General features: G+C 47.7%; 1 protein-coding gene across 1 annotated transcript; it reads left to right on the top strand.

Moving 5' to 3' along the window:
* The first annotated feature begins 11,580 nt into the window (after window positions 1-11,580).
* LOC125535984 lies at window positions 11,581-13,678 on the top strand. Its single transcript, XM_048699065.1, has one exon. The coding sequence runs from the start codon at window positions 12,118-12,120 to the stop codon at window positions 13,000-13,002; it is 885 nt and encodes a 294-aa protein (XP_048555022.1). The 5' UTR covers window positions 11,581-12,117; the 3' UTR covers window positions 13,003-13,678.
* Window positions 13,679-13,978: the final 300 nt, after the last annotated feature.

Below are 13,978 nucleotides of genomic sequence, written 5' to 3'. Positions count from 1 at the left end.
CGACAATATAGCCGGTCAAAACGTCGGACGGTTTCGGTCACGGGAAACAGCCGCCGGGCCTCTCTCTCTTCTCTTCTCTCAGCTCGAGCACTTCTGCACAACCCACAAGTTCCAATAGACCTCTCGCGCGCGTCTGAAAATTGTCCCGGGCCCGACCCGAGCAGTCGTGACCGATGAGTCCGGATCATCCCCAAACATCTACAAAACGTCTCTGTTTTGTTAATTGGACTTCCTAATATATTTTTTCTCGACCGCCCGATTTCGATCGGAGGGACGAGGTAGCCCCTACCCTAAAATCCACATGCTATATATGTATCAGTCCAACCCTAAAATCTAGGGGAACTGTCCCATCATTCCTCCTCGCCGCCGCCAAAAATCAAATCGCCATCGGGATCCTCCCTGATCCCCTTCTCCTCGGTCTCCTCCTCCATCCAATCGAACCAAATCACCGCTCCAGCTCGTTGTCAACACCGGACGAACCCGCAGGCAGCCTGAGCCCAAATCCCGATTGGATCGAGGCCCTTACTCCTCCCTCGCGCCCATGCCCTTTCTCTTCCTTTCTTGTTCTTCCCGTGCTCACCTCGCTCTCCCGTCGTCGTCTGCCTGCGGGGAACGTAGAGCACGGTGCCCGACGCCATGGCCGGCCTCGATCTCGTCCCCAACGCCGCCCCTGAGCTCCACCGCGCCGCCATTGCCCGGATCCGGCGTCGGCCAGTCGGATCCGCCTCGTCTGCTACCTGCACCGCCCAGAGCCGTGCCTTCGTCCGCGCCAAGTCAGTGCATCGCCAAACAAATGCGTCCCCTGCCTCGCCATCCCCTGTCGCCGCCCCTGCTACCCCTGCTTCCGAGCGGGACGGGACGTCGCGCCTCTGCTCCTCGTATGGACACTCCGGCGACCGGCAAGCCTGCCTCGCGCCACCACTACGAGGACCTGCGCCGCGCCATGGCTCTGAAGCTCTCTTTTGAACAGAGGACGTGCGGCGCCTCCTTCAGCTCCGTCGGTCGCGCCACCCCGCCGGAGAACGCCGCCACGCGTCCGGATCCACTCGCCTCTTCCGCGGATCCCGCCGTTGCGCTGCCGCTTCCGGACTCCAGCGCTCAAGTTGCCTGCCGCGCCTCTGCTTCACGCGAGCAGGGACGAGGCGACTGCTGCAGCCCGCACGCCGTCGAGCATTGACCGCGACGCCCCAAGTCGGCCTCCTGTGTTCTTGGGCCACAAGCGCGCAGTAGGCCCAGTGCCTCCTCACCCAGCCAGCCTCAAAAGCCCAATGTGAGCAGCCCGAGCTCCCCTGCACTGTTGGCGCCTAAGATTCGGCCCGGGACTTGTATTTTTTTCGCATAGCGATTTTTCCTATTTATCCAGAGAACTGCCAGTTTACAGTTTAGTCCCTAGTCTTCATGCATATTATATCTCATGATCTATGCATCATATGTAAAAACTTAATAAATGAAACTTGCTTAGAATTTTGTGTAGATATAATATCCAATTTTCTTGCATGTTTAAAATGTTGTTTGTTTTAATTTCTTAAATAACATGCTAAAATGCTTTAATTCATAACTAAATAACCGTAAACTCGGTTTGTACAAACTTTATATGTAAATGGGGTAGAATCTTGCCTAGTTTAACATGGTGACCTTACTTTGCATGTTTAACAACTCTAAAATATGGTTTAGGGCAGAACAGTACCAAACCTAAATATGCATATGGGGATTTACCGGAATTGTTGTTCGTTGCTTCGGCCTCATTTAAACTTGACTAGATAGGTAGTTTTACTTGCTTCACCCTCTTGCCATGTTTAACAACATTTAATATTGTTGGGTACATAAACAGATCGAACTAAATAACTTGTCGTGGTGTTTCGTCAATATGCAACTCGTTGCATATTGAGCTCCACTTAATTTGTAGGATTGTTGTTTTTGCACTTATGCCATGCCCTTCCTCTTTAAAAATAAAAAAAAAAAAAAAAAAAAAAAAAAAAAAAAAAAAAAGAAAAAAAAAAAAAAAAAAAAAAAAAAAAAAAATCCGGCAGCCATACTTGGTTGTGTCATGCCCATGATATATGTGTATGTTGTTTACTATGCTGTGTGCTTCTTTCCGGTGTTGCTTCTTTGCGTTGGTTCCGCTAACGTCGCGTTTGTGAGGACCCGTTCGACTACGTCCGTTTGTCTTCATCATGAACTCGTTCTTCTTCCTTGCGGGATTTCAGGCAAGATGACCATACCCTCGAAATCACTTCTATCTTTGCTTGCTAGTTGCTCGCTCTTTTGCTATGCCTATGCAGCGATACCTACCACTTGCTTATCATGCCTCCCATATTGTTGAACCAAGCCTCTAACCCACCTTGTCCTAGCAAACCATTGTTTGGCTATGTTACCGCTTTGCTCAGCCCCTCTTCTAGCGTTGTTAGTTGTAGGGGAAGATTTAAGTTTGTTCCTTGTTGGAACATGGAGATGTTGTTCCTTGTTGGGACATGTTTACTTGCTGGGATATCACAATATCTCTTATTTAATTAATGCATCTATATACTTGGTAAAGGGTGGAAGGCTCGGCCTTATGCCTGGTGTTTTGTTCCACTCTTGCCGCCCTAGTTTCCGTCATATCGGTGTTATGTTCCCGGATTTTGCGTTCCTTATGTGGTTGGGTTATAATGGGAACCCCTTGACAGTTTGCCTTGAATAAAAGTCCTCCAACAATGCCCAACATTGGTTTTACCATTCGCCACCTAGCCTTTTCTTTCCCTTGGGTTCTGCAGACTCAAGGGTCATCATTATTTTAACCCCCCCGGGCCAGTGCTCCTCTGAGTGTTGGTCCAAACTAGAGCCCTGTGCAGCGCCCCCGGGGAAACTCGAGGCTGGTTTTAGTTGTACGGACTGCTCATCTGAGTGTGCCCTGAGAACAAGATATGTGCAGCTCCTATCGGGATTTGTCGGCACATTCGGGCGGTGTTGCTGGATTTGTTTTAACTTGTCGAAGTGTCTTGTAGAACCGGGATACCGAGTCTGATCGGAATGTCTCGGGAGAAGGTCTATTCCTTCGTTGACCGTGAGAGCTTGTCATGGGCTAAGTTGGGACTCCCCTGCAGGGATTTGAACTTTCGAAAGCCGTGCCCGCGGTTATGGGCAGATGGGAATTTGTTAATGTCCGGTTGTAGAAAACCTGAAGTTGACCTTAATTAAAAATGCATCAACCGCGTGTGTAACCGTGATGGTCTCTTTCCGGCGGAGTCCGGGAAGTGAACACGGTGTTGGAGTTATGTTTGACGTAGGTTGTTCTAGGATCACTTCTTGATCATAGTTGTTCGACCGTGCTTTGCCTTCTCTTCTCGCTCTCATTTGCGTATGTTAGCCACCATATATGCTAGTCGCTTGCTGCAGCTCCACATCATACCTTAAGTTTTGTGTTGTGAAGTTTTCAAGTTTTGGGTAAAGATTTGATGGATTATGAAATAAGGAGTGGCAAGAGCCTGAGCTTGGGGATGCCCATGGCACCCCCAAGATAATCTAAGGACACCTAAAAGCCAAAGCGGGGATGCCCCGGAAGGCATTCCCTCTTCCGTCTACTTCTATCGGTAACTTTACTTGGAGCTATATTTTTATTCACCACATGATATGTGTTTTGCTTGGAGCGTCTTTTATGATTTGAGTATTTGCTTGTTAGTCTACCCCAATCATCCTTGTTGTACACACCTTTTGAGAGAGCCATACATAATTTGGAATTTGATAGAATACTCTATGTGCTTCACTTATATCTTTTGAGATCTATAGTTTTACTCTAGTGCTTCACTTATATCTTTTGAGTTTTATAGTTTTGCTCTAGTGCTTCACTTATATCTTTTAGAGCACGGTGGTGGATTTGCTTTATAGAAACTATTGATCTCTCATGCTTCACTTAGATTATTTTGAGAGTCTTAATAGCATGGTAATTTGCTTAATAATAATATGCTTGGTATTCAAGATTTGTAAAACTTTCTTTTGAGTGCATTGAATACTAAGAAAAAAATTGATGCTTGATAATTGTTTTGAGATATGAGGATGGTGATATTAGAGTCATGCTAGTTGAGTAGTTGTGAATTTGAGAAATGCTTGTGTTAAAGTTTGTGATTCCCGTAGCATGCACGTATGGTGAACCGTTATGTGATGAAGTTGTCGGAGCATGATTTATTTATTGATTGTCTTCCTTATGAGTGGCGGTCGGGGACGAGCGATGGTCTTTTCCTACCAATCTATCCCCCTAGGAGCATGCACGTAATACTTTGCTTTGATAACTTCTAGATTTTTGCAATAAGTATATGAGTTCTTTATGACTAATGTTGAGTCCATGGATTATACGCACTTTCCTTCCTTCCACCATTGCTAGCCTCTCTAATACCGCGCACTTTTCACCGGTATCATACACCCACCAAATACCTTCCTCAAAACAGCCACCATACCTACCTATCATGGCATTTCCATAGCCATTCCGAGATATATTGCCATGCAACTTTCCACCGTTCCGTTCATTATGACACGCTCCATCATTGTCATATTGCTAGCATGATCATGTAGTTGACATCGTATTTGTGGCAAAGCCACCGTTCATAATTTTTTCATACATGTCACTCTTGATTCATTGCATATCCCGGTACACCGCCGGAGGCATTCATATATAGTCATATTTTGTTCTAAGTATTGAGTTGTAATTGTTGAGTTGTAAGAAAAATAAAAAGTGTGATGATCATCATTTTTAGAGCATTGTCCCAAGTGAGGAAAGGATGATGGAGACTATGTTTCCCCCACAAGTCGGGATGAGACTCCGGATGAAAAATAATAAAAAAAGAGGCCATAAAAAGGCCCAAAAATGAGAGAAAAAGAGAGAAGGGACAATGTTACTATCCTTTTACCACACTTGTGCTTCAAAGTAGCACCATGATCTTCATGATAGAGAGTCTCTCATTCTGTTACTTTCATACACTTGGCTTGTATATTCCAATGATGGGCTTCCTCAAAATGCCCTAGGTCTTCGTGAGCAAGCGAGTTGGATGCACACCCACTTAGTTTCTTTTGTTGAGCTTTCATATACTTATAGCTCTAGTGCATCCGTTGCATGGCAATCCCTACTCACTCACATTGATATCTATTGATGGGCATCTTCATAGCTCGTTGATACGCCTAGTTGATGTGAGACTATCTTCCCCTCTTTTTGTCTTCTCCACAATCACCATTCTATTCCACATATAGTGCTATATCCATGGCTCACGCTCATGTATTGCGTGAAGATCAAAAAAGTTTTGAAAATGTCAAAAGTATGAAACAATTGCTTGGCTTGTCATCGGGGTTGTGCATGATTTAAATACTTTGTGTGGTGAAGATAGAGCATAGACAGACTATATGATTTTGTAGGGATAGCTTTCTTTGGCCATGTTATTTTGAGAAGACATAATTGCTTTGTTAGTATGCTTGAAGTATTATTATTTTTATTTCAACATGAACTTTTGTCCTGAATCTTTTGAATCTTAATATTCATACCACAATTAAGAAGATTTACATTAAAATTATGCCAAGTAGCACTTCGCATCAAAAATTCGGTTTTTATCATTTACCTACTCGAGGACGAGCAGGAATTAAGCTTGGGGATGCTTGATACGTCTCCAACGTATCTATAATTTTTGATTGCTCCATGCTATATTACCAACTGTTTTGGACTATACTGGGCTTTATTTTCCACTTTTATATTATTTTTGGGACTAACCTATTAACCGAAGGCCCAACCCAGAATTGTTGTTTCTTGCCTATTTCAGTGTTTCGGAGAAACAGAATATCAAACAGAGTCCAAACGGAATGAAACCTTCGGGAACGCGATTTTCTCATCAGATAAGACCCAGGAGACTTGGACCCTCCGTCAAGAAAGCCATGAGGCAGTCACGAGGGTGGAGGGCGCCCCCCTGCCTCGTGGGCCCCTCGAAGCTCCACCGATGTACTCCTTCCTCCTATATATACCTACGTACCCTCAAACGATCAGATACGGAGCCAAAAACCTAATTCCACTGCCGCAACTTTCTGTATCCACGAGATCCCATCTTGGGGCCTGTTCCAGAGCTCCGCCGGAGGGGGCATCGATCACGGAGGGCTTCTACATCATCATCCAAGCCCCTCCGATGAAGTGTGAGTAGTTTACTTCAGACCTACGGGTCCATAGTTAGTAGCTAGATGGCTTCTTCTCTCTTTTTGGATCTCAATACAATGTTATCCCCCTCTCTCGTGGAGATCTATTTGATGTAATCTTCTTTTTGCGGTGTGTTTGTTGAGACTGATGAATTGTGGGTTTATGATCCAGTCTATCTATGAATAATATTTGAATCTTCTCTGAATTCTTTTATGTATGATTGGTTATCTTTGCAACTCTCTTCGAATTATCAGTTTGGTTTGGCCTACTAGATTGGTTTTTCTTGCCATGGGAGAAGTGCTTAGCTTTGGGTTCAATCTTGCGGTGTCCTTTCCCAGTGACAGAAGGGGTAGCAAGGCACATATTGTATTGTTTCCATCGAGGATAACAAGATGGGGGTTTTATCATATTGCATGAAACTATCCCTCTACATCATGTCATCTTGCTTAAGGCGTTACTCTGTTTTTAACTTAATACTCTAGACGCATGCTGGATAGCGGTCGATGAGTGGAGTAATAGTAGTAGATGCAGGCAGGAGTCGGTCTACTTGTCTCGGACGTGATGCCTATATACATGATCATACCTAGATATTCTCATAACTATGCTCAATTCTGTCAATTGCTCAACAGTAATTTGTTCACCCATCGTAGAATACTTATGCTCTTGAGAGAAGCCACTAGTGAAACCTATGGCCCCCGGGTCTCTTTCTCATCATATCAATCTCCATCACTTTATTATTGCTTTGCTTTTTTACTTTGCCCTTTTACTTTTTACTTTGCATCTCTATACCAAAAATATTCTCTATCAGATCTCACTTTCGTAAGTGACCGTGAAGGGATTGACAACCCCTAAGCGTGTTGGTTGCGTTGAGCTATTGTTTTTGTATAGGTACGAGCGACTCACGCGTAGCCTCCTACTGGATTGATACCTTGGTTCTCAAAAACTGAGGGAAATACTTACGCTACTTTGTTGCATCATCCACTACTCTTTGGGGAAATCCAACGCAGTGCTCAAGAGGTAGCAATAGCCTCCACACAAAATCTAACCGTTACACATAACTTTCCAAACTTGGTGGGACCGAATGGTTAAACTCGGTCTGACCGATTTAGCAAAGCTAGTGACCGTTAGGGTTTTCGGTGGGACCGACATGCAACTCGGTAGGACCGATATGATTAGGGTTAGGGCATAACGTAATCTCGATGAGACCGATTACACAAACTCGGTGAGACCGATTTTGGTAATAAGCTAACCAGAGAGTTGGTCAGGTAAACTCGGTGGGACCGATCGCTCATTTCGGTGAGACCGAAACGTTACGAAGGGAGAACAGAGAGTTTACATTGCAATCTCGGTGGGACCGATCGCTCATCTCAGTGAGACCGAAATGTTACGAAGGGAAACAGAGAGATTACAACCCCATATCAGTGAGACCTAGATCCCTATCGGTGAGACCGATTTGCCTAGGGTTTGTGGCAGTGGCTAAGACATTTGAAACTCGGTGGCGCCGGATAGGAAAAATCGGTGGGGCCGAGTTTGACTTTTGGTTTAGGTCATATGTGGATGTGAGAAAGTTGTTGAGGGTTTTGGAGCATATCACTAAGCATTTTGAGTAAGAACCTCATTAAGCAACACCTCATCCCTCCTTGATAGTATTGGCTTTTCCTATAGACTCAATTGATCTGGGATCACTAAAATGGAAAATTTAGAGTCTTGAGCTTTGAGCTTGAGCCAATCCTTTGTCCTTAGCATTTTGAGGGGTCCACTTTTCTCATCCATGCCATGCCAATCATTGAGCTTTCGTGAGATATTAATCTTGAAATAGCATTAGCTCAATGAGCTATATGTTGTTAGGAATTACCAAAACCACCTAGGGATAGCTGCACTTTCAGCTTTGATTTTGGACAAGTGACAATTTGCATAATAATCTTGATGACATGGCCACCATTAGGGGGTAGATTACTGTAGCATGATTCCCGGGTTTTACACTCTGGTAGACCGTGGTTGTAGCTCCACCGGCCCCTTGGTTGCAACATCCTACGCAACCGCCATGGACCTTGTAGCACCGCCGTGCCATGGTCGTAGCATCACATGATGCCATTTGCAGCTTCGCCGGCTGTAGTTGTAGCATCCCTCTGCAGACATCGGGATTCGATCCTCATGCCACCTCCGTGCCATGGTGGTAGCAAAAAATACGCTGGTTCCATCATCTCCAATTGACGGTTCCATAAAAAAAATTGAGGGCAGCCCAAGCATACCCACTGTGGCCCCAGCATCCCATCACATGGTTCCAGCAAAAACATCTGCTTGCCGCAGGATCCTGACGTGCAGTTCCAACATTGTGGGGGTTGTGGTGCAAAACATCCTCCATCCACCGACTTAGCATCATCGATGTTTGGTTCCAGCTTCGCCGACAGCCGTTTGCAGCTAGCCACGGTGTCGGTTGAAGCTTGCCATGGTGCCACACGGCTCGGAGTCACTGGTTATTTCGATTCGGCAGTGCATGCGGACTTGTAGACGTCAAGGCTATGATGGCAGCACCTCTATGGTGGCTCATTGCAACATCATTCTGACACAACATCGACGAGGATGAAGGTCAAGGAGCCTATCCCCTCCATAGCAGCAGTGTGAGGAGAGGTGTTCGAAGGAGCTGTGAGAGAGATCTGGTCGAGGGAAGCTTTGGCTTCGGTGGTCGCTGGCGAAGAAAAAGAATGGTGAAGGGATCGATGAGGATGTTTCTGGTAAGAAGATAAGGGAAAAGAAGGGGCGGTTTGTGGGTGATGTGAGCAATGGAAGGTGCGCGTGCGCGATGACCGGCCGAAACTGTGGTTGGTCAGACGGATTAAATCCTTTCCCTTATTTTATAAACTAACTGACATAATCCTTCAATATCCATTCAAACTGGACATCAATCCTTCGGAGAAGCAAACTTCACTGGGAGGCCGAAAAACAACGTGGAGGGAAGAGGCCACAATACAAAAGGCGGTGTGAAGAGCCAAAGAGTTCTTAGTTTAAATCCCAAAGTTAATGTGTAATTTTCATGACTCATTCAATTGGAATTTGATGAATCGTTGTTACATGGATTACCATAACTCATGATCTTCTAATAATAAGCTTTAGCTTATCCTTCCTATTAAGGGAATTTCTAACCGATCCCTTAAAAGTTAGGGCAGTAAAAGTTAGAGTAAAGTTAGTGGAGTAAAATTTTACTCCACTAACGGTGGCCGCACCTAGCCGATCCCCTATAGTTTGCAGAGTAAAATCAAATTTGTGGCCGTTTTGTATAGTAGCCGCACAAACAAAATCTCTACACAATACATGACTTAAAATCATTCAAAATAAAGCATGGATAGCAATAGTTGTTATCATAACATAAAGTTTCATCACCGCATGCTCCCAACAATGATTGTCATAACATAAAGCAATTTGTGGCCTTGGTGCTTGCTTCAGCCACCTCCACCACCTCCTCCTCGGCCACCACCTCTTGGACCGCCTCCTCGGCATCCTCCATGTCTTGGGTGGTCGAATGATCCTAGAACAAGTCATAGTTGAGATTATCAAGGCCAACGGTGGCCGAGGACTCCAATGATGCGAGGAATTCAACCGTGTTCATCTCCGCTCTATAATGTCAAAGCAAGCACTATAAACAATCACTACCGATCACGAACGATCAATACCAATGGGACACAAGATTTTATTTTTACCTTGTTGGCATTTCATCAAGCACTTGGCGGACACGTTTTTTGTTGCTGGCTGCGGCCGCCGCTCGCGTCAAAGCAATCATCGTAGGGGCAACCGGAGTTGCCGCACGAGGCGCCGCCACGATCTTCTTCATCTTCTTCTTGGCGGGCGCCATCGCCGCCGTCAGCTTTCGAGTCCGTTTGCCTCCGGTAGGTGCGGCGGGAGGGCGGCGTGCCGTTACCAGAGACGCAGTGGCCACCTCAGACACCATTGACGCGGTTGGAGGCGGAGCTTGGACCCGGTGGTTCTTTGTCATCCCCAAGCTTTTTTTTCGGCACCGGCGGCGAAAAGCCGGTGCCGGTGGCCGGCGGGGTGAGCGGGGGAGGGGGGTTGGCTATCCATTTTGGCCGGCTCGGAGGTCATCGACGGCGGCGGCGGGGGCTGGAGGCAGTGCGGCGCAGTAGTGCGAGAGGGAGTTTTACTCGGTCGCCGCATGATGAAATATATTTAGGGAAATCTTGGAAGGAATAGAGTTGAAGTAAAAATTATACTGCATTAATGTTTTTAGGGGATCGGCTAGGTTCACTGTAAGGGAGTCAACCGAAAATTTTATCCTTATGACCGCCAGTTTCTGGACAAGCTCTTGGCTAGGATCAATGGCTCTTTGCCAAGAGTTTTCAACTCTTTTTCAGCACTCGCATAGAAAGAGCAGGACAGTACACGAAGCCCTAGCCAATGAAAAATGGATCCAGGACTTGCAGCACGGTAACACGGGCGAAATGGTTGTGCAGTACCTGCAGTTGTGGCACAAGCTGCACACGGCCAACGTCACACTAACCACAGATGAAGACTCGATCGCCTAGGTGGCCGGCGGTGGCAACTCTTACACTGCCAGTGCTGCCTACAAGCTGCAAACTGACGATGCTGATGCTCCATGAATCAAGGCGGCAATCTGGAAGGCCTGGGCCCCCGGAACCGTCAAATTTTTTGCCTGGCTACTTCACCAAGACAGACTTTGGTGCAACGATCGCCTGCGGCGGCGTGGGTGGCCAAATGGGTATTTTTGTACCCTATGTCTCAGAAATCTCGAGAGTTCTACTCACCTTTTTTGGGATTGCCCACTATCACGCTCGATCTGGGAGACGGCATCCACCTGAAATGGTTGTGCAGCATTGCAGCTTAGCAGATCAAGGAGCCACTCCTCCCTCAGCCACTGGAAAAGAATAGTCCAACTAACACCATCAAACTCCAGGAAAGGATTGAAATCGTTGATGATGCTGATAGTCTGGGAGATATGGAAGGAGAGAAACACATGCGTATTCAACAGCAAGCTGCCCCACACCGACGACGCGTTGCACGCCATCAGGAACACGCTTGAGCTGTGGAGACTGGCGGGAACAAGATGCCTAGAGCCCCCTTTTGGGGAGTATGTAGCGAGAGAGTAGCCCTAGGATAATGCCGGCCACCTGTATCTTCTTTTCGTTTCTCCTTTTGTATCCTTGATCGCTTGATCACCCCTTGTTCTCCGGTTGCTTTCTCCTAAATCAATGAAGCCGAAAACCCCGGATCTTTCCGAAAAAAATGCCCTAACCGTTCAAAATAAACACAGTAGTGTAGATGTACTCCCTCCGTCCCATAATATAAGAACGTTTTTTCAATCTAACATAGCTTGAAAAACGTTTTTATATTATGGGACGGAGGGAGTATTGTTTTAGATTGTGAAGCAGGAGACCAGTTGGTTCTTTTAGCGTGTGCCGCTCACTGAACCAGTTGCAACTTCAGAGACACCGGACACCGGAGAGAGACAGGGGTGAAGGGGGAGGATGCTGGTTCGCAGGGCTCGCAGGCGGCGATGGAGAGGGGCGACCAGCAGAGCGCAACAAACCAAGGCTGGCTGCTGAGCCGCTCCTCCATGCCCCAGTGAAGCAGGAGATCGTCGTGCATCAACTGGCCGGAGACGCCACTGAAGATCTCCAGGACGCCGCCGAGCTGAGCGCTGACGGAATGGCCGTGGACGCGCGCCGACCCGTACGTCTCCCGGACTAGCGCGGGGACGTCGCCTGCCCCGCTCGGGTGGTACACGGCCAAGGCCGCCCCGGAAGTCACGAGCCATCGCGTAAGATTGCTGCAGCCGAGTTCGACTTCAGTTCCAATTCAGCCGGCGACAGCTGTTAATCCGCGTCCGGCAAGAATTGGGAGCTCTCCGGTAAATAAAAGGGGGGCGGCCGCGGTGGGAGCAGCGGCTCCAACTCGATTCGTTCGCCTCCCTCCCCGATCCCTAAATCCAAGACACAGCATCGATGGCGGCGAAGGTGCTCCAGCTCCGTAGCTCCGACGGCAAGGTGCTCGTCGCTCCGGCGTGGGACTATCGCCCGGCCGCCGCCCAAGACCGTCCGCTGGAGACGCGGGTGCCCTCGCGCGTCCTCGCGAGGGTGCTCCAGTACTGGACCAAGCACAACCTTGCCAAGGCCACCGGTGAGTCCCGGGAGTCCCTCGCCCGCTGGGACGCCGACTTCCAGCGCCGTCTCGAGGAAGACGGCCTCGCCAAGGAGGCCGCCGCAGCCGCCCAAGAACTCCGCCGCTACGGCGTCGACCATGGAGGGCGTCCCCATCGCCACGCCGCCACGGCCGCATCTGATGTCGCTGCTCCTGCCAAGGCGGCCCGTGCTGATCCCGTCCGTGTCTGGTGTGTCAACCACGGAGAACGCATCCATGCGCCGGCGATGCCCGGCTCCTTCGAGGCCTCTGATATTGCCTCCGCCGCGCGCCCTGGGCCTGCCACCACCTTGCCGGCCGCTGCTGGTGCTGACTCCGTCGACGTCCGGTGCGCCATCCGTGCCCGTGGACGCCAGATGGCTGAAGACGAGGAGTCCGCTTGCCACCACCGCAAGCGCCCGGATTCCAAGCCTCCCTCTTCGGTCTGCCTGCCTGCCACTGCTGCTGCGCCTGTGAAGAAGGTCTCTCGTCAGGTCGCTTCCAAGGCTTGCTCTTTCGTCGGCTCTACACCACTGCCTGCCCCTGCCACTGCTGTGAAGAAGATGACTCCAGCAGCTCCAACTCTGCGTGCAAGAAGGGGGATGGGGGAGCTCAGCTGCAAGGTTCCCAAGCAAAACCGTGTCACCGCTGCAGCACCAAAGAAGCAACCAATTCCTTGGGTGCGGCCAGTGGTATTACGCCCTTGCTAGTCTTTTACCTTCGTAAACCATGCACACATGAGTTTCATTTAATCTTTGCATCTCTAGGTTCTGCGCTTAACCACCAAGATGTCTAGTGTTCTCTGAATCCCTTTCAATCATTAGTAATTTTACAGGAGTGTCAGCAGAGTCTCCATCTAGCTAGGCAGCAAAAACCTTGTTAAGATGTGTACGGCATAGTTACACTACATCCACACCTGGTCCTAAGTTAAGGGTTTAAGTAAATAAAGGGCATTCTCAATAAATCAAAGTAAAGCAGATGAGCCAAAAAATTGGAACTCATGTACTGCAATTCCGGCACGAAACAGAGCGTAAAACGCACTCGCCGCAAAATCCAAAACGCCCATTTGCTACCCGGCTTGTAGCAGGAAAAAGGAGTAGAATTGAACTTGTCGATACACACGTAATCATGTGAGCTGCCTAGCGTTTGGAGACTATGCTGACTCTCCTGTAAAATTAATCTTGGCTGAATTGGATTCTTAGGCATTGGCATCTTAGTGAGTTAAAGTAGCAGTTTCCGAAGAGTAACATTGGTTAGTGAACTCTTGTGTGTCTGTGTGGGTGAAGCTTCGAGCTAAGCAAGTCCTTGATGTACCGACTATCAAGTCATACTGTAATCAATTTTGGATATGAATGAGAAAATTGTTGGCCTGAATTTTGCAGAGCATTTGAGTAATCTTTTCGTATCTATTTATTGTATGCTTCTGTGGCTTCTTAAAGCATTCTGCTGCTCACTGAGGCACAGATCCAATGGGTTCATCTCTGATTTCACAATACTTCGTTTGAGTGGTCATGCACATAACCATGTTTGGGACAGTTACTGGTTAGAAGATTTTTTGGTTTGAGATACAACACTCTAATAGTCAAGAATGTGAAAAAGGTGGCATCATATTGCAGCCATCTGTCAAACTCACCACTGCCTGTCACTGCTGCTTCACCTAGCGTGAAGGTGACTCCAGTTTCAACT

The sequence above is a fragment of the Triticum urartu genome, chromosome 2 (assembly GCF_003073215.2).
Source record: "Triticum urartu cultivar G1812 chromosome 2, Tu2.1, whole genome shotgun sequence".
Classification (NCBI taxonomy): Eukaryota; Viridiplantae; Streptophyta; class Magnoliopsida; order Poales; family Poaceae; genus Triticum; species Triticum urartu.
Note: the sequence above shows the minus strand (reverse complement) of the source record. Positions and strands in the feature narration are given on the sequence as shown.

What these genes read in the sequence shown, in the direction of transcription:
- LOC125535984 (XM_048699065.1), top strand. Translation starts at nt 12,118, where the DNA reads ATGGCGGCGAAGGTGCTCCAGCTCCGTAGCTCCGACGGCAAGGTGCTC.